This window comes from Aulonocara stuartgranti (assembly GCF_965226115.1).
Source record: "Aulonocara stuartgranti genome assembly, chromosome: 8".
In the NCBI taxonomy this organism is placed as follows: domain Eukaryota; kingdom Metazoa; phylum Chordata; class Actinopteri; order Cichliformes; family Cichlidae; genus Aulonocara; species Aulonocara stuartgranti.
In genome coordinates, this window is record NC_138959.1 from 1,547,853 (window position 1) to 1,573,519 (window position 25,667).

At 43.9% G+C, this 25,667-nt stretch overlaps 2 protein-coding genes across 11 annotated transcripts in view; one reads left to right on the forward strand and one right to left on the reverse strand.

Moving 5' to 3' along the window:
• ebf3a (EBF transcription factor 3a) overlaps positions 1 to 25,667 on the reverse strand; it is a 281,532-nt gene that overhangs the window by 202,190 nt on the left and 53,675 nt on the right. The gene's annotated exons all lie outside the window — the stretch shown is intronic.
• The window catches only part of jakmip3 (Janus kinase and microtubule interacting protein 3), a 41,723-nt gene continuing 26,689 nt past the window's right edge, over positions 10,634 to 25,667 (forward strand). For 9 of the 10 annotated variants that reach the window (XR_014278520.1, XR_014278521.1, XM_082544644.1 and 6 more), the window contains exons 1-6: positions 10,634 to 10,942; positions 11,750 to 11,949; positions 13,109 to 13,351; positions 14,244 to 14,483; positions 16,529 to 16,723; positions 20,567 to 20,680. Coding sequence is in view for 8 of the 10 variants with exons in the window: in XM_082544644.1 (XP_082400770.1) it covers positions 11,815 to 11,949; positions 13,109 to 13,351; positions 14,244 to 14,483; positions 16,529 to 16,723; positions 20,567 to 20,680 (927 nt within the window). In the remaining 2 variants the exon portion in view is untranslated. The remainder of the gene's footprint in view (positions 10,943 to 11,749; positions 11,950 to 13,108; positions 13,352 to 14,243; positions 14,484 to 16,528; positions 16,724 to 20,566; positions 20,681 to 25,667) is intronic. The other variant, XM_082544651.1, reaches the window with a different exon arrangement.

Below are 25,667 nucleotides of genomic sequence, written 5' to 3' on the forward strand. Positions count from 1 at the left end.
GTTCAGATAGCTGCTCTGCTCTGTGTTGATACAGGGCATTGAAGATGATAACAGTGGGTGGATTATATTCTTAAACTTAGTTACAGCGCTTTCAGAAAGACATCTACTGTGATAACGTCTACTCTCCACCGCTGTGTAATCAATTATTTCTGTCAATCGCAAGAACTGTGAGAGTGGGTTTCGCCTGCTTGGCTGGAAGACTAATTGAGGTTATGTCAGAAAGCACAAATGGTGTGATGACTGGATTCTGCAGCCAAAGATGGAGGAAAGCTTTCAAGCCAAAAGTGCTGAGCTGGTGAGCAGAGTCATAGTACATAGAAATATGTGTCTGTGGTGTTTTGAGCAACTGGCAGACAGTTGGTATGTTGGTATATAAGATAGCCGTTCACAGTGGACACAGATGCTTCTTTTACTCCTCTTTCAAACCTGTCCTCTCTGTCCAACATGTGAACATTTGCATCCTTAAAGCAGTGACCTTTGTCCTTTAGTACAGCCGAGCCTTGTCCCGTGGAGGTGGCTCTTCTATGTTGTGCGTTTATAAAGTGGATGTTTGGTGTCTCCAGTGTAGAGGTCTGAGCACTCCTCCCTACACTGTACAGCTACGCTACATTGTTGAGGTTGTGTGTGGGATGAACCAGTTTGTGTCTGAGTGTGTGGCTGGGTACACTGGGATGTCGTGCTTGGAGAAGACTCTCCTGAGTTTCTCTGATAAACCTGCCACATGAGGGATGACAGTTGTTCTGTTTGTCCTTCTGATCCTCTCTAGTTGGTGTCTGACCGTCTTTCCTGTGCATCTTAGTTGATTTGATGAAAGCCCAGCTGGGATAACCACATGTTTATGAGCTTTGGTAAATGGTAAATGGCCTGTATTTATATAGCGCTTTACACATCCAGTCATCCACACATTCACACACTGGTGATGGCAGCTACATTGTAGCCACAGCCACACTGGGGCGCACTGACAGAGGTGAGGCTGCCGGACACTGGCACCACTGGGCCCTCTGACCACCACCAGTAGGCAGCGGGTGAAGTGTCTTGCCCAAGGACACAACGACCGAGACCTTCCAAGCTGGGGCTCGAACCGGCAACCTTCCAATTACAAGGTGAAAGCTACAATTGCCCGGGTGGTGGGAGTCAAAGAGGAGGTACTGGTCCGTGTGTGTGGGCTTCAGGTAAACTTTGCTGTTAACATTTCCATTCTCCCCAGTGTGCACACTACAGTCCAAAAACAGCAAACTGTTATCTTTGTGTCTTCCTGGTGAACTTTATGTTTCTATCCACTGAGCTGATGTGAACCATGAAGGTGTCTTCTTCTTGGGTTTTAATTTTGTTCCAGGTTTCTTCCATATATCTGTACCAGTGGCTAGGTGCTAGAGAGTTCTTTGAGAGTTTGTGCTCGGGATGAACCAGTTTTTGTTTCACAGTGTTGCTGGGTTGGAAGTGCACTGGGATGTCATGTTTCAAAAACTTGAAGTCCAGTCATCTTCTTTTCAAGCTCCTTAGACTACCATGAATAAGAACCTCCACAGAGATGTGGAGGAGTTCCTGTCTATGTTCTCCCTTGGTTCTTCAGCTTTCCTCCACAGTCTAGACACATGCCTGATAGATTAATTTGTGTTTCCATATTGGCCATAGATGTAAATGATTGTTCCTCTCTTTGTGCTAACCCTCAGATCACCTGTGGAGGTGACCCCACCTCTCTTCCTGTGACAGCTAAACGTACCCTAAATTGGTTAAGCTGTAAAGAAAATGGATGGCAAAAATACACCAGCGGGTCGAGACAGCTGTCTCCTTCTCTAAGTAATCACTATCATCCAGCTGCTCTTTGTCTGTTACTATGGCAGCCTGAGATCATGGCAGAGGAAACAATTATGGGCTGGTAGACACACACACAGTGCGGCAGTGTATGTGTATGTGAGAACATCCACATGTGGTCACCCAGATGTAGTATTGAGCAGGTCAAAGAAATCAGGAAACAAAGCCCAGCCTTGACATTTTTGTCCTGCCTTGTTCACACATGATGTGGCCCAACTATCATCACATCTCACGGCTGTGGCACAGCTGAAGCCCTGGAGGTGAGAACATGGTCATCACAAACATGATTTCTGAGTGGCGACTCCACCCATGCCAGCCTCAGTACTGACACAAAGAACAGGTCTGAGTCTGAGACGCTGCGGGCTGATATACAGTCGCTGACCTGAGTCCAGCTGGCCTTTCTTTTCCTTCTCCTCCACCTCACACCTGTCAAACCAGTTTGACCGCAAAGGTGTACTTTCCGCTTGTTGTGTCCAGGTGAGACAGGTGACATTGTCTATGTGCTGAGCTATTTTAAAGATAGTGTAGCTCCTAAATTAGATAACTCCTGGTTAATGCCCACTCTTACTACACTATTACTGCATTAAACCAAAGTCCTAGTTATTTTGAGGCATCATCTATATTACCTTTAATAAAGGACATAACGCCTGAATGTAAAGAATCACCAGAAAAACCCGATAAAAAAGTCTTCCACAGATTTAAGGCCACATCGCTGCTGAACTTTGGTGCAGCACTGACACCTGTTGCTTTTTTGATGTGGCAGCAGCAGAACATTAAAACAGCTCATTTATTCAACTTTTTGTTTTTCTGGTAAAAATCCAATTATATCAAACATTGATATTTTTATTAACCCTTCAGAGCCCTTAAACCCCAGAGGTAATAAAAGAAATCCCCCCTGAGATTTCAGATATTTGTCTTTGTCAGCAGGTGGTTTCTGCCTATTTAGTACTGACCATAACAAGAATTTAGAGGAAAAGGGGGTGGGACTTATTTCAGTTCAATTTTATTTATATAGCGCCAAATCACAACAACAGTCACCTCAAGGTGCTTTATATTGTAAGGCAGACCCTACAATATAAAGCATACAGAGAAAACCCAACAATCATATGACCCCCTATGAGCAGCGGGAAGGAAAAACTCCCTTTTAACAGGAAGAAACCTCCAGCAGAACCAGGCTCAGGGAGGGGCGGGGCCATCTGCTGTGATTGGTTGGGGTGAGAGAAGGAAGACAGGATAAAGACATGCTGTGGAAGAGAGACAGAGGTTAATAACAGATATGATTCGATGCAGAGAGGTCTGTTAACACATAGTGAGTGAAGAAGAAACACCTAGTGCATCATGGGAATCCCCGGCAGCCTACGTCTATTGCAGCATAACTAAGGGAGGATTCAGGGTCACCTGGTCCAGCCCTAACTATATGCTTTAGCAAAAAGGAAAGTTTGAAGCCTAATCTTGAAAGTAGAGATAGTGTCTGTCTCCTGAATCCAAACTGGAAGCTGGTTCCACAGAAGAGGGGCCTGAAAACTGAAGGCTCTGCCTCCCATTCTACTTTTAAATACTCTAGGAACAACAAGTAGGCCTGCAGAGCGAGAGCCAAGTGCTCTAATAGGGTGATATGGTACTACAAGGTCATTAAGATAAGAAGAATAAGCCCTCACTAACCTAGGACAGCATACTACCAGGGTAAACTAATTTCCCCTTGTGGGACAATAAAGAAATTGAATTGAATTGAATTGAATTGAATTGAATACTAGCTGTCATTGATCTTCATAAAAAAGAAACAGCCCCATGCCCCCTGTTGAGCCACACACTGCAATAACCTGAACTAGTAATGACTATATGAATTTTTCTACAAATAAAATTTTAACCATTAGAGGAAAAAGGTATTTACAGCGGTCCCACAAATCTATAATTAAGTGCAGCAACTTTAATGATTTTAATAATCCATCCATTATCTTTGGCTTAAATGAAATTAGGTCATGGTGGTAGCTGGAATACCGTGCTTCTCCCCAACACATCCCAGCTCTCCTGAGGGATACTGGGGCTCTCACAGGTCAGATGAGAGATGGAATCTCTCTGGTGGGTTCTCGTCTACCCCGGGGTTTTTTCCTGGAACACATCCACATGGAGGTGCTCTGGAGGCACCTAACTTGCTACTACATCCACCTACCTTGCAGAAGTAGTGGCTCTACTCTAAGGCTGATCCCAGCCACCCTGCAGAATAAGCTCAATTTAGCTGCTTTTATTCACAACCGTGCTCTCTTGGTAATTACCCAGATTTGATGACCACAGGTAAGGGTTATGATGTAGATTAACTGATAAACTGGAAGCTTTTGCCATGGTCTCTCTGGCTGGCTCACACTGGCTACCAGAGATGGGCAGTAACGTGTTACTTGTAACGATTACTGTAATCTGATTACTTTTTCAGGTAACGAGTAAAGTAAGGGATTACTATTGCAAACGGTAATTAGATTACTGTTACTTTCCCGTAGGAACGCTGCGTTACTGCGTTACTAAAACCGTGACTTTTTGCGAGAATGTCTCACGACAGTGACGTAAGCGAGTGCGACGTTCGTGACAACAGCTGTGTGCAGATCAACAATGGATCACATATCGAGTGCAGAGAGAGTATGAGCGTGCAGCGTTTAAAGCGTGGAAGTACTGACCTTACTTTGAGTTTGATTCCATAAAAAGAGACAAAAACATTAGTGTCCGCTGTGCGTGGGAAGAAAACTTCTTTTTACAGCGAAAAAACCCCTAAACTTCCAACAAGCACCGAGTAGCTACGACGTAATGGGAAACTCACAGAGAAACTCACGGATTCTTCCACTGACCGCGGCACACCTGCACCAGGGTAAACCTCCGCCTACCCCACTCCTGCTTTACAGGTGAAAATAGAGCAACAGGACCGCTGAGTCTTTGACTTTATTTATTTTCTGCTGTGTTTTACTTGCATCTATTTGAAAGACTGAGTGTAAACACACAAAATATTTTATTTTATGTGCTGGAATGTGCAGAAAATAGGTTTAAATGTTAAACTAATTTCTTCCAGTCAGTGAATGTTGCATATAATTTAATATTTGCTTGATGCATAAAGTTAAAAGATTAAAACTAATAAAACAAGTTTTAAAAAGAGACTTTTCCATTTGATTACATTTTGTATGATGGATTATGCAGAAAAAGTAGAATTGGGCTGAAAGATCTATCGCTTTATCAGCTACTCAGGTTGTAAATCGTGTTTTTAAAAAGTAACTAAGTAACTAATTACTTTTGAAAATGAGTAATCAGTAAAGTAAGGGGATTACTTTTTGGGGGAAGTAATCGGTAATTAGTTACTGATTACTTTTTTCAAGTAACTTGACCAACACTGCTGGCTACAGGTTTTGTTTTCTTTCTCCCCCCCCCCCCCCCCTCACTCACTGTACATGTATAGCACTGAGGTGTTCCATATTGTAAATAAACCGTCTTTGTTTGTGTGCAAAGAACTCTGTCTGCGCTTGAGTCCATCCAGTAGCCATGACAGCTTTGCCTTCTGGCTCACCTCTGTCTTCATCACTGCAGTCCGGTACAATGCCTTCATTACTCTGCACCAATGTGCTGGTCCAACTCCAAAAGGTTTAAGGCTTCTCCTTCACTTGAGCCAACCTCTCTACCCCAACCCATAGGAAGCTTTTGACTGTTTTCCAGCCAATAATCATGGTATCAGTCTTGGAGGTTCCAACCTCAGCCCAGTCAATACACACTCTCCAAGTCTACAAATCAAATGTAGGCTGAATGGGCGAAGTCTCATCATCCTTCCATCCACCCTGGAAGGGTGAAGATCTGGACCACTATGTCTGTGTAGGTTCTCAGTCATCCAGGTCATCGTAGTCAAAGGAGCTTGCAAAGAAAAGCGTCTGGACTTCTTTAAGTTGCTTGAAGACGTTTCACCTCTCATCCGAGAAGCTTCTTCAGTTCTAAGGTCAAATGGTGGAGAGTCCCAGATATAAACCTAGTGGGAGTTTCCCCCCACAGAGGGACAAAAGGACCCCCTGATGATCCTCTAATCGCCTGAGCCAAGGTGGGAAACTGGGTGTGGGTCCCAATCAGCCAGAGTTTCGGGTGTGTTCATTGTGAAACCTGGCCCCACCTTATCATGCGAATTCCTGAGGTCAGATGGCCCAGGATGTGAGTGGGCGTTAAGGCGTCTGGGAAGGATCTCAAAACTGGATTATAGATGGCAGAGAGTTGGTGTCGTAAACCCCGCCTCTGTTCAAAGATGGTCGCTCACAGTGGACATAGATGCTTCTTTCACTCCTCTTTCAAACCATCTGTCCTCTCTGTCCAAAATGTGAACATTGGCATCCTCGAAAGAGTGTCCTTTATCCTTAAGATGCAGATGGACTGCTGAGTCTTGTCCTGTGGAGGTGGCTCTTCTGTGTTGTGCCATGCGCTTGTGAAGTGGCTGTTTGGTCTCTCCAATGTAGAGGTCTGAGCATTCCTCGCTGCACTGTACAGCATACACCACGTTGTTAAGTTTGTGTTTTGGCGTTTTGTCTTTCGGGTGAACCAGTTTCTGTCTGAGCGTGTTGCTGGGTCTGAAATACACTGGGATGTCATGCTTGGAGAAAACTCCTGAGTTTCTCTGATACACCGGCTACATAGGTGTACCATCTTTGAACAGAGGCGGGGTTTACGACACCAACTCTCTGCCATCTATAATCCAGTTTTGAAATCCTCCCCAGGCGCCTTAACGCCCACTCACATCCTGGGCCATCTGACCTCAGGAATTCGCATGATAAGGTGGGGCCAGGTTTCACAATGAAATCAGCCGAAACTCTGGCTGATTGGGACCCACACCCAGTTTCACACCTTGGCTCAGGCGATTAGAGGATCATCAGGGGTCCTTTTGTCCCTCTGTGGGGGGAAACTCCCACTAGGTTTATATCTGGGACTCTCCACCATTTGACCTTAGAACTGAAGAAGCTTCTCGGATGAGAGGTGAAACGTCTTCAAGCAACAAGTCCAGACGCTTTTCTTTGCAAGCTCATCTGGACCACTGTTCCACAGCCAGGTCAGAACCTGCATTTCTACTACCACATCCAGTTTTCAGCAGTTGGCTGGATCTTCTTTCCCTGCAGTCTGGAATAAACTTTTCCCAGGAGACTGAGCAGAGCCATGCCCCAGTAATTGAACCACACCCTCCGGCCCACCTTTTCAAAAATGGGAATCGCAGCCCTGATCTACCATTCTACAGGCACCAGATGAAATCAAATATAAACAGGCATTACAGTGTTAATACTTACATGCTGATCGCCCTTTTTTGCCAACCAAATGCTTCAAGCTCCCCCCTGGCCTGGCTCACTGAGAGTTCTGGTTTCGCCAAGGTTCAGCTGTGTGGCAGGTAAGGCAGGACTCAAACCCAGCACTTGGAAACCTAGGGGTTTTCAATTTGGGGTGAAGTTAAGCAGCTTGAACAGATTCATTCTTTCTCTTCTATTAATCTCTCTAGTGCAGGGGTCGGCAACCTTTCTGATGACGAGTGCATCTAAAATTTCCTCAGAAGTCAATGTGCCATATGAATTTAATAACACTCTATTAACAGTTACACACTACAAAGAACAACTTGGAATTACATTTGTTCGCAGATGTTGGCAGCTATCAGCGAATAGTTCTCAGCTATTTGGAAACAAAAAATAGACACTTTAACATGAACATAACAGCAAATGAACCGTACAACAGAAAATGCAAATGCTATTTATGGTCTCCTCACAACAGTGATAAGAAAAATAAACTGGGCCAATATGGCATGTTTGTCAATACAGGGATACACATGTTAATGTGATCTCTGGTCTCCCACTGAGAGACACAGGTCTCCGAGTGTCCAGCATTCAGACGAGACTTACAAATGTGTGCAATATGATCCAGAAATGTAAAGTTGTCTCTACAAATGTGCACGAGTGTGTTACATTTGAAGCTTTGACCGCACCCGCTTCCATTTATAAACACGTGAAAGAGTCGCCTGAGACCGAATGATCACGTGACATGCCCACCTGGCTTTACGTTTCCGTGACTTTAATAATGAATGTTTCCTACCTGGAGCTTATCTTGAATATCATGTTTTTCCTCTTTTTATTAACATTGTGCTTCTTTTTAGTACAAGTACCATCCATCCATAAACAAGTAAGATACTCATGTCTTACAATTGTTAGTTTTAACCATTTTAAAAACGAACAACTTAGGGCAAAATAAGCAAAAAAAAAAACACAATGCAGTGCAATACTGTTTTGTTTTTTAGACCAAATCCCTTATACAGTTACAGACTCTGATGATGAGCAACCTCCAAAATAAAGCTTCCTCAGGAAAGTGCCAGGTAATAATGTAATGTTTAGTGTGTGTATATATATATGTGTGTGTGTGTGTGTGTGTGTGAGAACAGGAACCTTTGTAGACGAGTTGTGTGTTAATTTTTTAAACATTTTTCTAAACAGCCTCGGCCGCTCTGCAGTCTGCCCCCAACATGATGCCCCGGGCAGCTATGCGACCTCCCCAGCAAATAGTCTGCGTTCAGTTCCTTCTCTAACGACGGTATGCTTTGAAACAACGAGCTGCATCACAATTTCATTGTAATCTTAACTTCAAAACACTAATTTATGCTGCTGAATGTCATCATATTTTGCTTGTTTAGATTTCTGAGGCAAGTTCTAAAATGTTGTACTTTGACATTTTGCATAGGATTTCATGTATGTTAAAAGGCTAAATTGTAAACAGTTTTAACAGATTGAACTACTCAAACCTAAATGCAAAATGTGAAAAATTATGGATAGTAATTTTTTTGTCATCACAATGCTTATCCAGTTTATCACAAGCCAGTATTTGTTGTGTTATTGTTCTTTTCAACAGATGCAGCCTTCCAAAAGCTTATAATCATGGTGACAGAGCTGATCAGAGAAGTCAGGGACCCTGGCGAGGAGTTCAGAGCCCCCGTTAATCCTGCAGCACTGAACCTGTTGATGCTGGGGTATTGCCTCTGGATTAGCCTTTGCACAACATGGATGAGATGAACAACTCTGCAATGACTGGAGGCAAATGAAGCAATGGTCAGTTCTTAAAGGTTATGTGACTTTTGTAACCCTGAACTTTAGAAATTGTCAAATTCAGTTAAACTGCTTAAAAATGTCGTCAAGCAACTTAAAGAAGTCCAGACGCTTTTCCTTCCAAGCTCCTTAGACTGCTTAAAAATGGCCTTGTCCTGTATGTTCTGCTTGAATATACAACAGCAGGCTGTCATTGGAAGATCTAACAAGCAGGAATAGAAATGCATTTCACTGCAAATAGTTTTTTGCCTCTAGAAAATTGGGCTTTGAGCTTTTCAGCTAATGGGCTCTTTGGGAATCAAAGTCAGGCAGCAGTTTACTGATTTCTGCCTTGTGACTTTCATCTTAATCAGCCTAGTAGTTTAGATGCTTTCTCCCTGCTGAAGACAACTGACAAGAGGTTATTCATATTTAAGCTCTAATTTGGCCTTTTTTCCTTCTTTCTGTTTGTTTGTGGCCTAGATGGCCCGACTCAGCACGTGGGGGTAAACGCTGTTTCTGAGTTTGCCTTCGCCCAAGCAGAGCAGAAATGTCTCCACTACGCTCCAGATCAGATGGGTGGTGCAGAATGGTCGATATTCAGCCCGAACCCCGAGTAAACTTTAAAAAAAAAAAGTGACTTGTAACCAATACATGTAACACAACTTTTTAAAAAATATAATAAATTACTTTGTTATTGATACAGAGATGTCTTTTTTTTTTGCATATAATGGGTTTCCTGTTTGTGGATCATACACAATTGTCTTTTTTGCAGGTTTAAGTATTGCTGGTAATTTGCAGCAGTTTAGTATTGATAGAAATGCCTATTAAGTACAGTTTTTTAAGTACTGAGTTTTAATCATGATTTTATTGTTTCAATAGTAACTAAGGGTGCAAAGTGATAGAAAATCAACATCAGAGTTCAGTGATTCAGTATCAGACTCTAACATTGTTTCAACATTAACAGTGTTTGACAGTTTGACGTTAAAACAATGTCAGCGTTCAACATTGATTCAATATCAAATTCTGATGTTTCAACATTAACAGAGGGTGCAAACGTGACGTTACATCAATATCAGATTGATTCAATAGAATTGCCTGATATTGATTTAACATTGTTTCAATGGATATTTTCTATCTGGGATTGTTCCCTCATCCACCTGCTGTCTCGTGGAAGCTCTGCTATAGCCACACAGCAAAATCTCCAGTGTTAGATTAACACTGGAGATTTTGCTGTGCACCACCAAGAAACTGAGTTATTTTTACACATCTGCCAGCATCTGGGCAGTCCACCACTTTTCATTGTTTATACCGTTCCCAACGACAAAAAAAAAACTATCGGCCCATAAAAAGGAAAAATCACCATCAGGGTGATTGCCTGATGGCCAGTCGAGCTATGGTTAGCTATGGTTAGAGCCCACTCCTATCATATTTTTCAGTAATTAACACTTCAATAGTAAATATGAACAAGTCATCTTTATGAACCAGCTGTCGTCTTTATTCATTTTCTGCCACTTCCTGTTCTGATCTTTATTCTGCAAACCTGTGTCCAGTTTGCTCATCACCTGTGTGTGTCAAATCACAGTTTTCACGTTGTTCCTGTTTCATGATCATTTTTTATCATGAAGACAAAAGCCAGCCTTTCATCAGCCATGTGGAGATGAGGAGCAGCAAGAAGCAGTGAGGTGTGGTGGAGGTGAGTGACCAGCAGAGGGAGACATAACTCAGAGGACTCAGCTTCCAGAGTGAGGGATGCTGGGAGGAGGAAGAGGAGGAGGTGACACCAGCAGAGGCTGCAGAGATGCTAACAGCTCAGACACACAAACACACTCTGGCAGGAGCTAACTGCTAACACACGCAGAGAGACAGACAGACACACAGGCAGAGAGACAGACAGACACACACACACACACAGGCAGACAGGTAAAGGCAGGCTGAAGCTGGCAGCACACACACTTTGTGTGAACTAGCTGCTGTTAGCATGCTGTGGAGAGAAGGCTAATCTACTGACACACACACACACACACACACACACGCAAAGCAATGCAGTGTCCAGGGCTTTCAATTGGACGGTGAGTGATTTATCAGTTAGACCCTTAGGTGTGTGTGTGTGTGTTAATATGTTGATGACAACTGCTATGTGCTGCTGCTGTTGCCATGGAAACAGTCATGTATTTGTTCTGTCAGAGAAGTCACCTGTCAGACATCGAACATGTGATCAGTGCCAGGTGAGTAAGAAGGTGTGTAGCTGTGCAGCCACAGTTGCAGAGTGCTCCTACCTCTGTGTACTGCTTGGTACAGCAGTATGCAGCTGCGCTACCACACTGAAGTCTAGTTCTCCTTTGCCGGTGAAGATCTGGAACCTGCTCGCTAGAAGTTTAACTTCCAGGGAAAAGCTTCTTTATTTTGGAATGACGTCAGACACTTACAGAGGTTTTCATCAGATTTATCAACCATGATTCTGGTTTTGGTTTCCTGCGCTGGATGAGGTTTTTGTGTTTGATTGATTGCTCTACACTCTTGGTGTAACTGCAGCCCATGGCCACCAAACGTTAGAACGCCTCAGAAGAGAATCCCTGTCAGTGTGGACGTGAAGCTGTGTGCAATCTAAACCATGCCGCAGCAGATTAATGACTGCCCTCATGTTGTGGACATTCTCAGACATTCTCTTGGCAGACGTGTGGTCCATTTTTTGGGATATTCTTCAGTAGTTTGGGTTGGGATCATCACTGCTGGCAACTAGGAGTTAATGCAGTGTTTCAAAATAACTACCCAGAGAGCTGCCTGGAGAGATCTCAGCATGGTCACCAGTAGTGTAGTAGTGTGACGTGCTTCTACTTATACTGACTGTGTGTTCTTGGTTGTGTGTGCGAGCACAGGTGCAGATGTAGTCAAACCTCAGATTGACAAACACTTGAGTGGGGGGCGGAGCCTGCAGGTGGTGATGTCAAAGCGAGGAGCAGGAGGGCGGGGTAAGGGGGAGCGACTGGACACCATGGCAACTCTTCAAGCAGCCAATGAGGAGCTCAGAGCAAAACTGACAGAGATCCAGATCGAACTACAACAGGAAAAGAACAAGGTAAGGACTACAAAACCCAGAGTATCCCAAAAAGTTGATCCTGTTTATTTGGACGTTTTCAGTGGGAGAAATGTTTCATCATCAAGTGACGTCTTCAGTCTCTGCTGACTGCAGGTTTCCCCAAACTTATAGACAGTTCATTGCACAATAACTGAAAGTAGCCCACTGAATGAACAATGGGCTGTGAGTTCAGTTTATGATCATTAGTATGCAAAGTGACATGACCACTGATCAGTGTCCATGAGTACCTTTCACAGAGAGTTGGAGAATGGCTGCAATCACAGCGTTGTAAAATGGTAAATGGCCTGTATTTATATAGCGCTTTACTAGTCCCTAAGGACCTCAAAGCGCTTTACACATCCATTCACACACAGGTGATGGCAGCTACATTGTAGCCACAGCCACCCTGGGGCGCACTGACAGAGGCGAGGCTGCCGGATACTGGCGCCACCGGGCCCTCTGACCACCACCAGTAGGCAACGGGTGAAGCGTCTTGCCCAAGGACACAACGACCGAGACTGTCCGAGCCGGGGCTCGAACCGGTAACCTTCCAATTACAAGGCGAACTCCCAACTCTTGAGCCACAATCGCCCCCATGGTGACAGATGGACCCTTAGGCCCCCTCCTCCATTCAGAGATGGTCTTTCCCCTGACTCCGCCCTCAAACCAGCGTTCCTCCCTGTCCAGGATGTTACATCCTCATCATTGAAAGAGTGTCCACTGGCCTGTAGGTGTGAATAGACTGCAGAGTCCTGGCCTGATGAGGTGGCTCTTCTGTGTTGTGCCGTCCTCTTAGCCAGAGGTTGTTTGGTTTCCCCGATGTATAAATCCTGGCACTTAACAGCGCACACTCTGTTACTCTGTGGGGGGAAACTAACCTCACAGCCCATTGTTTATTCAGTGGGCTGGTTTCAGTCATTATACAAATGTCCTGTTTATAAGGATGTAAACCTGCAGTCAGCTGAGACTGAAGACGTCACCTGGATGATGATGAAACGTCTCGCCCACTCAAAACATCCAGATGAACAGAATCAAACTTTGGGATTTTCTTACCTGGATGATTGAGTATGCATCAAGAAAAAACTCAGAGTACCACAAAGATTACTGCAAAAATTTCACAGTACTCAGAGTAATGTAATGGTAATACTGAGTACTGTAGGTGAGCCGACTGGAGAGGGAGAAAAGTCAGGAGCTGAAGGCAGAGCATCACCGGGCGGCGGTTGCTGTGACTGAGCTGAGGACCAAACTCCACGAGGAGAAGCAGAAGGAGCTTTCACTCACCCGGGAGACGTTACTACGGCAACATGAGATGGAGCTCATGAGGGTCATAAAGATCAAAGATGGTGAAATCCAACGTCTTAATGGACTGGTGCTCACCTTAAGGGATGGATCCACAGACAAGGTGAACCACCTAAAGCACACCTGTCCGACACCATCCATCTGTCCATATTGTGTTCACTGCATTAAGCTCCTCCTCCACTGTACACACATATTATATGAACTTGGCCACGGTGATGTTTGTCTCTTGAGACAAATATATTTGGATGAGGGTGGAGTGCTAAGTTATCAGCTAATGCTAGCTAGCTTGGTTAACGAGTTGCACCTGGGTGCATCACACTGCACAAATGACATAAGAGGTTGGCAAAGAGTGAATTTAACTCAAGCATGTGACACAAGCAGGCCATGAAGCAGGCCAGCAGATCAGCTGTTCTCAGCTTCTGCACATCCCAGTAATAAATATCATTTACTGCTGCTGCCTCTGCAATTTCACTGTAGAAAAAATGTAGTCTGTTATGTTTAATTTCAAACACTTCTCATTTTAGGCGTAGTAGCTGTTGGAAAATAAAGCTTTAGCTGTTTAACATACAACCCCTCATAATGTATTCCCGGTTAGATACCATATTTCTAAGCTTTTCAGGGCCGAGTACAATAACCTCAGTTTGATCTGAATTAAGAAGCAGAAAGTTAGCGGCCATCCAGGTCTTTATGTCTTTAAGACATTCCTGCAGTTTAACTCATTGGTGTGTGTTATCTGGCTTCATGGACAGATAGAGCTGGGTGTCATCTGCATAGCAGTGTAAATGTATGCTATGTCTTCTAATGATGCTGCCTAAGGGAAGCATGTATAATGTAAACAGAATTGGTCCTAGCACTGAACCCTGTGGAACTCCATAATTAACCTCAGTGTGTGAAGAGGACCCCTGCAGCACAGTAGCTGTAATACCTGCATCTGGGCTGTATTCGTTCTTTACCGCCAGAGGACACCATTGGCTCTTTGTTCTCATGCTATTCAGGTGAGGAGCGCCCTGCTGGGGGAAGTGGAGGAGGCGAGAAGGAGCTGGGAGGCGGAGCGTTGTCGCTTCCAACACGAGATTCTTGAGCTGAGAGGAGCAAAGAGGAATGCTGAGGAGGCGCTGACATCGGCTCAGCAGGCCTGCCAGGCCAGAGCGGCCGAGCTGCGATCAGCTCATCATCAACACCAAGAGGAGCTTAACAGGACCAAGAGAGACTGTGAGAGAGAGATTCGCCGCCTGGTAGGAGCCTGTGACGCACACATGACTGTTTACACATTCATGATAGCTACACATAACCAGGCGCTGTGTGTTGAGGTGGCCGAGCGGCTCATCTGCTAATCAGAAGGTCGGTGGTTTGGATACTGAAGCGTCTGACATATCACAAACATGGACAGCTTTACTATTAGCATTACAACTAAAGGTAAACCTAGAAAATATAAAGAGGTTAAACACAGAAGACAGAATGAAAGAAACACAGCTGCTGCACACAGCACTTGTGTGCTGTATGAGCATAATCGGCCAGCTGCAGCTGCTTCGGCCTCATCCCGTGCAACATCTAAGGTGGGTAGATGATCGATGAAAGTCCTCCGCCATGTTGCTCGGGGGCGGCCTGGGTTGCATCTTCCGTGGACATGACGACCCTGGGCAGTCAGTGCGGGAGTTGGCGTAAAATGTGACCTCCAAAGCATGTGAGCACGTGTGTGCTCGAAACACTTTGTTCAGTATAATTGGAGAAGGTCTACTAAAATAATGAAGTTCAGCTCATTTGAAGACAGGAGACTAAAAATGGCGACTGTAAGTAAACAGATTTATCAGATCACAGCTCTGTCGTTAACACACAGTAGAATTTGATGGATTAGAATTGAGTGTCTCACTATATTAATGTTTAAAGACAATTTTAGTTGTTTATTCTTCCACTGCAGGTTTGGTGGAGTTGTGTAATGTTCTGATGAAAAAATAAAAACAGAATTTAAATGTAGAATTAGACTTCCTGCAGATTTATGCTTATTAAAAACTCAAAAATGCGTTCTGGCAAAAATGAAGTCCCGGTTAAGATGAAATTCCCAACTGCTGTGACTCTGGAAACATGGGAATCATCAATCCAGCGGCGTTTTTTTAAATAGAAAACGAGCGTGAAGGGTCGTTTTCTGTTTGGATGCAGAGTTTAAACCTGACCAAAGCATTGAGCAAGCAGCTGTCGTTGTGCAGTCAGTTAAAAATATTAAACCATAGACATCGTGCAACTTGTCTCTGAATAAGATGAAAAATGTGAACCTGGCAGATGAATGAGCCACTAAAACTGGAGCGTTCCTCTGGTGGAATAAATGCATTATTATGAAAGTGAATACATGAGTAACACGGAGTGGTATGACACAAACACAGACTGGTGCAGTACAGAGGCTGAACACCGGCTCACTGAAACTCCGCCGGGGACAACGATGACCTAAGACATCAACCTAAGCTGCTGGCCCAACTTATTTCTCTCAAAGTTAAAAAATCTGTGATTTTATCACGTACACATTAGTAAGATACGGTATCACATACAAGGTTCATGCCTCAGGCCATGGAACGAAAACTTTTCAAGATTTCATTTTGACCACTGTCCTCGGTCCCGAACCCTCCCTCACATACTTCCTTTAAGGTAGAACGGACAAATTCGCACCCCAAGACTTTGTGTGGGTGGTTACCAGGTTACACTAATCTCACCTTTTAGGTTAGTGAGTAAGTAAACGTACTGCTCGCTTACATATGATGGGGTTGGAAGTTCACAGTAAAATCACAGATGCAAACTAGATCCAGCACCAAAGCAGCTGCACTAACATCCTGCAAAGGTTACCTGAGACATCAGCCAAAATAATTTATCATGGGCAGAGTCACAAAACTTTCTGACTCTAGCTTGTTTATGAGCGTGTGCACCTGCAGATTTCTCTGGACAAACCCGAAGCTCAGATACTCAGTGTGCTATACACGAGTCATTCAGGTACAAAAATCACCTGCTTCATTTTACATTACAAAGACTAGAAAGTCGTTTCTGGACCTGACTCTCACTTGTGTGTTTGAAATAACCCAAGCCTCAGTTCTCACCCCTCACCTGTCTCTGATAAAACAAAGACAGCTGACTAACCTTGCGTCCTCTAATCTGTCTCGCTGTCTGTCGCTCACCTGTCCGTCTCACCTGTCTGTGTCTCACCTGACTGAAGAGAGAGAAAACCGAAGGACGTAGCTGACTAACCCCGTCTCCTCTAACCTGTCTCAATGTCTGTCTCTCACCTGTCTGTGCGCAGATGGATGAGATAAAGCTGAAGGACAGAGCTGTCAGTGTTTTGGACAAAGCCCTCGGTCTGCAGGCTGGACACGCCCACCGCCTCCAGCTGCAGACTCAGGCTGCTGAACAGCAAATTGCAGCCCTGAGAGATGCACAGAGGGCGGGGCTAAACCACCCCACTCTTAACCCTAACCCCAACAACGCTCCTCACATTGTAAGCTCCGCCTCTTCCTGCTTGTTTAAACTGCATGTGAAAAAGCCATCTCATTTGCTTCATGTCACAAAAGCCCCAGAGCATTACAGTGGGAGTTCCTGTTTGTGTTGTGCTACTGATTCATGACTTATATACTGTGTCACCCTCAGCTGTGTGCCAGGCACAAGCCTGCACCAGTGCAGAAACAAAGCAGATTCAGCAACCACTGGGACTGAGCCTGTCGTCATGGCTGCGATTTATGATTGTGACTTTAGTGATACAAGCCTGCTGTATTCACCGAATATTCACAGCACCACAGACCAAACCGCAGCAGTCAAAGACAGGATAATACCTACAGAGCAGCTGGATGCTGCTAGAGATCAGCGTCTGACAGTAGGCAGCATCTCCCTACTGTGGTGTCTGCAGTGTTTCCCTTCACTGTTCACATAGACCAGAAGGAAGGCAGCAGTTTAGCTAAAATAATCCAGCAAACATTCCCCAATGTCAGCTCTCAGGGGCTCTGTGTATTTTTTAACATCCCACATCAGGCTCCTTCTTCATCAACTATCAATATACTCAACATTCACTGAGCCATCCAAAAACCTGCACAGGTGTATGTGTTCAGGTGACTAATACTGGGAAGGACAAACAGCATCAGGGACCACAGCAAGTACCAATACCAAGACAGTGCTGTGGTCTTGTGTTGAGACAGATTTTTAAAATGTCACAAAACTGAAGCCTAATCTTAAAAGTAGAGATAGTGTCTGTCTCCTGAATCCAAACTGGAAGCTGGTTCCACAGAAGAGGGGCCTGGAAACTGAAGGCTCTGCCTCCCATTCTACTTTTAAATACTCTAGGAACAACAAGTAGGCCTGCAGAGCGAGAGCCAAGTGCTCTAATAGGGTGATATGGTACTACAAGGTCATTAAGATAAGATGGGGCCTGATTATTTAAGACCTTGTATGTGAGGAGCAGGATTTTGAATTCTGGATTTAACAGGAAGCCAAAACAGGAGAAACCTGCTCTCTCTTTCTAGTCCCTGTCAGGACTCTTGCTGCAGCATTTTGGATCAGCTGAAGGCTTTTCAGGGAGTTTTTAGGACTTCCTGATAATAATGAATTACAGTCGTCCAGCCTGGAAGTAATAAATGCATGAACTAGTTTTTCAGCGTCACTCTGAGACAGGATATTTCTAACTTTAGAGATGTTGCACAAATGGAAGAAAGCAGTCTTACATATTTGTTTAATATGTGCGTTGAAGGACATGTCCTGGTCAAAAATGACTCCAAGGTTCCTCACAGTGTTACTGGAGGCCAAGGTAATGCCATCCAGAGGAAGAATCTGCTTAGATACCATATTTCTAAGATTTTCAGGGCCGAGTACAATAACCTCAGTTTGATCTGAATTAAAAAGCAGAAAGTTAGCGGCCATCCAGGTCTTTATGTCTTTAAGACATTCCCTGATGGGTAGATAAAGTTTGGTATTATCCTCATAGCAGTAAAAATGTATGGCAAGCCTTTGAATGACACTGCCCTGATACTGATATTTGCCCTAGTGCAGAACCTTGTGGAACTTTATAATTAACCTAAGTGTGTAAAGAAGAAATTGGAGTCTGTTATTTAGATATGATTAAAGAAACCACAGCAGTGCATCGTCTAATCGCTGTAACTGCACTGAGGTCTACTGGACAGATCATTTGTAACCTTCACTAAAGCTGTTTACTGTGATGAGCTCTGAAACCTGACTGAAACTCTTCAAATATAGTTCATATAAACTGTGTTTGAATGTGTTAACACTAACCCTTTCCAAACTGTTGAGTTGGTATCTTGATGCATGCTCTATCATCCAGGTAAGTAAACCCCAAAAGGTTGATTCTGTTTATCTGGACGTTTTCAGTGGGAGAACCTTTTTGTCACTCATCCAGGTAGGGCTGCTCGATTATGGCAAAAATGATAATCACGATTATTTTCACTGAATCTCGATTATGTGATGATATTTATTTAACAATAACAATGTGTTGAATAATGACTTTAAAGATTGTCACAAAATAATCTAAAATAGTGCAAACACTGATAACAGTGCAAATGTTTGCAGTATAACAAATCAATGAAAAATGTAAACATCTGTGTTTAGTGAACTTTGCAGTGTTGCTCTGTGGTGCAGCTACGACACCGAGGAAAGTTTACACACTGTGTCTACTTGATCCACGTCTGACTGAACCCATAATGTTTCCACACCACTGAAGTTTTTTTCCTCTCTTTTCAACCAACAGCAGTCACTCTCCTCTCCAAATAACTTCTGCTGAGCTTTCCGAGCTTCCCTTGGGTCCTCTTAGTCAGCGGTCCCCAACCCCCGGGCCTCGGACCGGTACCGGTCCGTGAGTCGTTTGGTGCCGGGCCGCGAGAGTTGAGGCTCAGGCTTGAAATGTCTGGTTTTCAGGGTTTTTATCGGTTTTCAGCGTTATTTTGTTATCGTTTTTATCGTTTACTCGGTTTTCCTGGGTCTTTTCACGTGTGTTATGAATAAATATATATAAATATAAATATATTTATTATATAATATAATATATAAATATAATAAATCTTATTTTTTTCGGTACCGGTACTAGTTTTATTTTGTTGTATTTATCCGCGACACCTTAAAGGCCGGTCCATGAAAATATTGTCGGGCATAAACTGTCCGTGGCGCAAAAAAGGTTGGAGACCGCTGCTCTTAATCGTGGTGACACGTGTTGGAAATGCAGAGAGGTGCGCTCGATTTGCCACACGGAGCAGCGCGAGAGTAAAGCACGAGGGAGGGGCTAATAATCGGCTCAGTCATTTTTAATGATCGTTGAAAGCCCAGATCGTAATCGAGATTAAAATTCGATTAATTGAGCAGCCCTACATCCAGGTGACTTCTTCAGTCTGACTGCAAATTTCCAACCTTATAAACAGTACGTTTGCACAATGACTGAAACTAGCACCACTGACGAACAGTGGGCTGGGAGTCAGTTTCATAATCATTGTTGAGATGGTACTTGACCTAATGACTGCTCTGTGACTGCTAATATCCAACATGTTTTAAATAACACAGTATAATACCCCCTAATAGTTAGACTGAGTCACGCTGTACTTCTCTCAAAGTATACCACCAGAGGCATCTTTCTTATAAATAATACCCCAGTTGCCCAGCAGAGTGTTTCAGGGCCTTCCTAGCCATCCTAACAGTCTTGAAGTGTACAGCATGGTAAAGTCCTGAGTTACCATCCAGGCTAATTTGAGACCGGAAATTAAGGCCAATAACAGGTTGACTTCAGCCAAACTTTTTGCTGTTTCACCTCAAGAAATGTGGTGTCTACACAAACTACATGTGCAGTCTTCTTCTACAGACCAGGCTCAAAGGGCTAAGGTAGACAGAGAGAGACAGAAAACTTAGGCTTTTAAAACAAACTTGGAGCTAACCAGACCTTTAACACTCTAGCAGAAAGATGCACTCAACTTTCTCATGGACCTTTTAAATTTTTACTGACTAGTTATCAGAGAGTGATAGAACACTAAAATGGGATGTCTATAAGTAAAAGTCCTCTGTAAAGGTTTGTTGACTTTGTGCCAAAGTTCCTTAGAGGTTCACCTTTTAACACCATTTGTACTGTTACTGAATTCTCTTAAGATTTCAGTTTGTTCTGTTTGATTTTCAGTTTGTTTCAAATTATATTTTTAGTAATTCAGTGTTGAAGAAATTCCTATTGTATGAAAATACAAAAGAAACTTTAGATTTTTCATGTGTTTGCATGCTACCTCGCTGATGATGCTTGAATGCAGTTTGCAGTTAGGCATTTGGTTGGTGGCTGACCTTTGACCTGGGCTGTCGTTCTTGTGCTCAGTCTCAGGAGGATCGTGACACTCGGAGGTTTCATCTGAAGATAGCTGAGCTCAGTGCCGTCGTCAGGAAGTTAGAGGATAGAAATGCTCTACTGTCAGAAGAACGCAACGAATTGGTAAAGCACACACACACACACACACACACACACACACACACACACACACACACACACACACACACACACACACACACACACACACAAAACCTTATATTGGACCCATTGCTCATTTCTTTATTTATCTCTTTACCTGTCATGTGTGGTAGTTTTAGCAAACAGAATCATGGCCTGAATGCTTTGTTGTGCCAAACACATTTGTTTTACCAAGAGGAGAACTATGGCCTCTCTGTAGGCTCCTATTGTTAATCTTTTTTTTGTTTATATATATATATATTTTTACATTATTATCAGAGTGGGTGTTGTGCTGAAGCAGACAGGAGGTTGGAGGCCAGTTTGGTGAAGGTGGAGAGTCTAGGTTGATGCAAACAGGGTCTCCAACTGCTGCATCTGTAACAAAACACAAAGCACCTGAAAGACACAACAAGGCAAGATTCTCAAACATACAATTTTGTCATATGTGGGAGAAGATTGTGAGCGTTTGTATGAGCAGTATGTTTCTTTTTATGTCAGTGCAGTGGTGGCCTGTTGGGTGAGTGTGGAAATTAGACTGCGATTAGATTTGAGGAGACATGAGCAGATGGTCAACAGTGCTCATCGCCGCCTCATAGGGCTGCTTGATTATGGCAAAAATGATCATCATGATTATTTTCACTGAAATTAAGATCTCGATTATTTGATGATATTTATTTAACCCTTTAAGACCTACCATAGAACCAAGTCCGCCAGAGCTTTTATTATTTTTTTACATGTTGTAGTGCCATTTGTGGGAGCATTTCAAGTTGCTATACATCAATACAACTGTTATAGCCCATATTTTAATAATATGTATGCATTAAGTCCATAGTAACAACATTAATTGCAAAAAAGTGCAAAAAACTACAAAAAAATTGAAAATCGTTTTTGTTTTTTTTGCATATATTTCTACTTGGAGAAATTTAAGAGGTTTGTCCCTCAAAACTTTAAATACAAAAAAGTTGCAAAAAATAGTTTACAACAACAGGAAATTTATTTTGAGTGTCTTGATAGTTTTATTTTGGAGATACAGCAATTTTTATATACTGCAGGAAAAACAAAAAACAATCCTATGATGCAAATTTGCAAAGAAAACAGCATGTGCATCAAAATAAACTATTTCCAGCAGTGCAATTTGAGTTCCAAGCATCCCAGAAACTATTCAGAAAAGTATAGAGTCAAACATGACTTATAAAAACACCAGTATAGGCTTTTAAGGCCTACAAGTAAAAAACTACATTTTCTGCGAAAATGACGTCACTCCCGGTTTCGGGCAGGAAATGGCGGACATGCGATAGTTCGCGCTGACCTCCTTTTCAATGTGGGAAGTGTTACGAACAGCTGATCGGATCGGCAAAGCGTGTTTCTGGAATATTATGTTTTTGTTCCTGCAAGCGCTTTTTATGCAATTTTTGCAAAGCTATATGTGGAAGGAAACCGTGACCGAGGACAAGCTGATGGCATCAGATGTAAGTACAACTCCTCCGGTTTCATATGCAAAAAAATTATTGCGCTAGCTTACGCTGTTCAGGTTCTACAGGGATTTAAAAATAGTTACGCAAAATGGAGCGTGCTGCTCTGACCGGCTTTAAAGGGTTAACAATAACAATGTATTGAATAATGACTTTAAAAAATAATATAAAATGGTGTGCAAATACTGATAACAGTGCAAATGTTTGCAATATAAGAAATAAATGAAAAATGTAAACCTCTATGTTTAGTCAACTTTGCAGTGTTGCTCTGTGGTGCAGCTACGACACCGTAGCAAAGTTTACAGACTATGTCTACTTGATCCACGTCTGACTCCGCGAACCCATAATGTTTCCACACCACTGAAGTCTTTTTTACCTCTTTTCAACCAACAGCAGTCACTCTCCTGTCCAAATAACTTCTGCTTAGCTTTCCGAGCTTCCCTTGGGTCCTCTTAATTGTTGTGACGCGTGTTGGAAATGCAGAGAGGTGCGCTCGATTTGCCACACGGAGCAGCGCGAGAGTAAAGCACGAGGGAGGGGCTAATAATCGGCTCAGTCATTTTTAATGATCGTTGAAAGCCCAGATCGTAATCGAGATTAAAATTCGATTAATTGAGCAGCCCTACCGCCTCAGCAGCCCACCCACCAACCTCTGGGTATCACATATGTCCCCAGACGTCCTATGTGTATGGTTATGTGTCCTGAACTGTAATGACTACAGTGTAATTAATGGCTGTGCAGCACAGTGAGCAAAGTCCTACCGATTGAGGCCTGTGAGGCATATATTCCCCCTCGTGATATTACGTGTGTTAGTGTTGTGCTGTCAGAAGAAGCGGGGAAGGAAAAAGCATGTAGTTCTCAGCACATAAGCCTGCAGGTTCTCAAAAGCCCCCAAGGCACAGACCGGACATCTCAGTGTGGGCCTACCCACCCCACCAGGTGAAGCAGCCAAGGGGATGCAGTGCACCCCCACACAAGCACGGTCCCAACCAGAAAATGGGCAACCCCAGCACCAGGGCCCTGGACCATGCACACAAAGAGAAGAAGCCTGGAACTCTCTGGAACACAAGGAATTAAGGTCAGAAACAAACTCAGTTACTCGCCTCCCTCAATGCTACCCGGAGCATCTCCTTCCCCCTCAGAGCCCCACGTGCTCCACCTGCCAAGCAAGCAACTCAAACCAATCTTCATCTACCTCTGGTTCACCTTCTAACTATGTTCTCCTTTATTTGCAGTTACTCCACATCCGAACACACTACATTTCCCTTCCTCATGTTTCAAGTTTATTTTCGTGTTTGTAATAAAGCCTGTGAGAAATCTATCTGCTGTCTCCATGTTTGATCTGCGCTTCGGTCCACGTTCACATACTGGCTCCCGGGCCCCCTTCACACAGTGAGGACTATGCGATGTATTTGTTTCCATATCTAATTCACTTACATCAGCTAAGATGCACAGCTTTGCTGAGGTTGGGATATGTCAACTAAACCATGTGGATAGGTCTCTGCCAGGCACGTGCAGAGGGGGGGGCTAGAGGGGCTTGAGCACCCGCCCCTTTAAACCTCTGCACGGCCCTGGTCTCTGCCACAACCTCTGAACAGGTGTACAAGACCATATACGGTAGTGTGTATATAGTTCTCAGTAGAGTTACCTCTGCAGTGTTTGCATATGCTAGAGTCTGCAAGACCTTTGTGGAACATCCTTTGTCCTGTATAGTTTGTTCTATGGAGAGTTTTGTATTGTATGAGTTGCTGCATTACAAAAGCTTTTTCCAGATGTGTTCTCCCTGCTGCCCCGTCATACCACTCTCACAGAGCGCTGTTTTGAAAAGCACCCTGAGTGACTGTGCATGCACTTCCCCGAACATAAAAGGCAAATAGCTCACACTGTATTGGCTGCTATGCTGGAGATAGGGGTAACAGAAGAATCCCACAGTTCCTGGTGTAACCCCATAGTTCTTGTAGTTCCTGTGTGGATTATCACAAGGTAAATGAGGTATCACAGTTTGATGCTTATGCCCTGGGTCGATGAGCTCCTAGACTGGTTAGGTACTGGATATATCCAGGGGATAGATCCTTGTCTCCAGAGTCTAAGTAAAACGGGCCTTCTCCACTCTGTATGGTTTGCACGAATTCATCACACTTCTGTTGTTCTGAGCCCCAGTCACCTTTCTCATGGACCAAGTGCTGCATCCAAACACTTCATATGCTGCTCCCTACCTGGATTAGATTATGATCCATAACAACATCTATGTGGAGCATGTGCCGGTGGTCCTGGAGTGCCTGAGGCAGGGCTGACGGCCAACCGGAAGAAGTGTGTGGTTGGACAGACAGAGGTACAGTATCTGCAGTGCCACCTGGGAGTTGGATAAGTGTGTCCACAGATGGAGAAAATACAGCTATAACATCCTGCCTGCGTCTCATGACCAAAAAAGACGTGAAGTGGTTTTTGGGGCTGGCTGTTTGTGTCTGGCTTCATGAAGCTGACCAACACTTTGGCTGATCTCACTTGAGAACGTGCACCAGAGGATGGGTCAGTGCCAGGCAGCATTTGACCTGGTCAAAGAGGCTTTTTGTGGGGAACCTCTGCTCCACACCCCTGACTTTTCCCTTTCTTTCATTCTGCAGATGGATGCCTCAAACTGGGCTTGGGGCTGTTTTGCCCCAGCAGGTAAGGGGGGTCGACTGCCCTGAGACAGAGGCCATATACAGCACAGTGGAGAAGGAATGTCTGGCAATTTGGTGGGTGGTCGACTGCCTTCGTTATTATCTCTTGGGATGTTCATTCAGACCAAAAACTGTTGCAATAGCTTCACCGCATGAAGGATCTCAATGTCTGGATCACCCAGTGGTATCTGGCTCTCCAGCCATTTAAGTGAAAGGTGCTCTATAGGCTGGAGGCACAGATGGTCATGGCTACGTGGCGAGTTCTGGCCTGCGGCTCTGCTGGAAAGGAGAGGCTGTGCAGCGGGCTCGGAGGCAGTTCCATGAGGGCTGGCAGAGCAGTTGGGACTGATTGTTTAATCGTGCGCTTTCTATTTTAGTAGACAGCTAGGACCGGAGGAGGTGACCTGAACAGAGTTGATCCAGGTGATTGTAAGGAGCTTGGAAAGAAAAGCATCTGTACTTCTTCAAGTTGCTTGAAGACATTTCACCTCTCATCTTCAGTTCTAGGGTAGATGGTGGAGAGTCCCAGATTTAATTAATGTCACCTGACCGTACTGGAGTGGTGGAGCAGTTCTGAAAATTACAATTCAAAGGCAGAACTGCTGATTTGCTTCAGCTGATGGAGTAGTATAATATTAAGAGTGTCTGTCCTCAGAAAAGAGGTTTGTGAGTTACCACGCAAAAGTAAACATCAGCAAATAAGCTTACTGTATGGTCTGTATTTCCAGTTTGAATTTCTCTAATATCTACATTGTGTCTGATTGCTACTGCTGGTGGTTTGATGAAAATGACAAAAGCAACGGGGGAAGCAGACAGCCCAGTCTGGTGCCCCTCTGT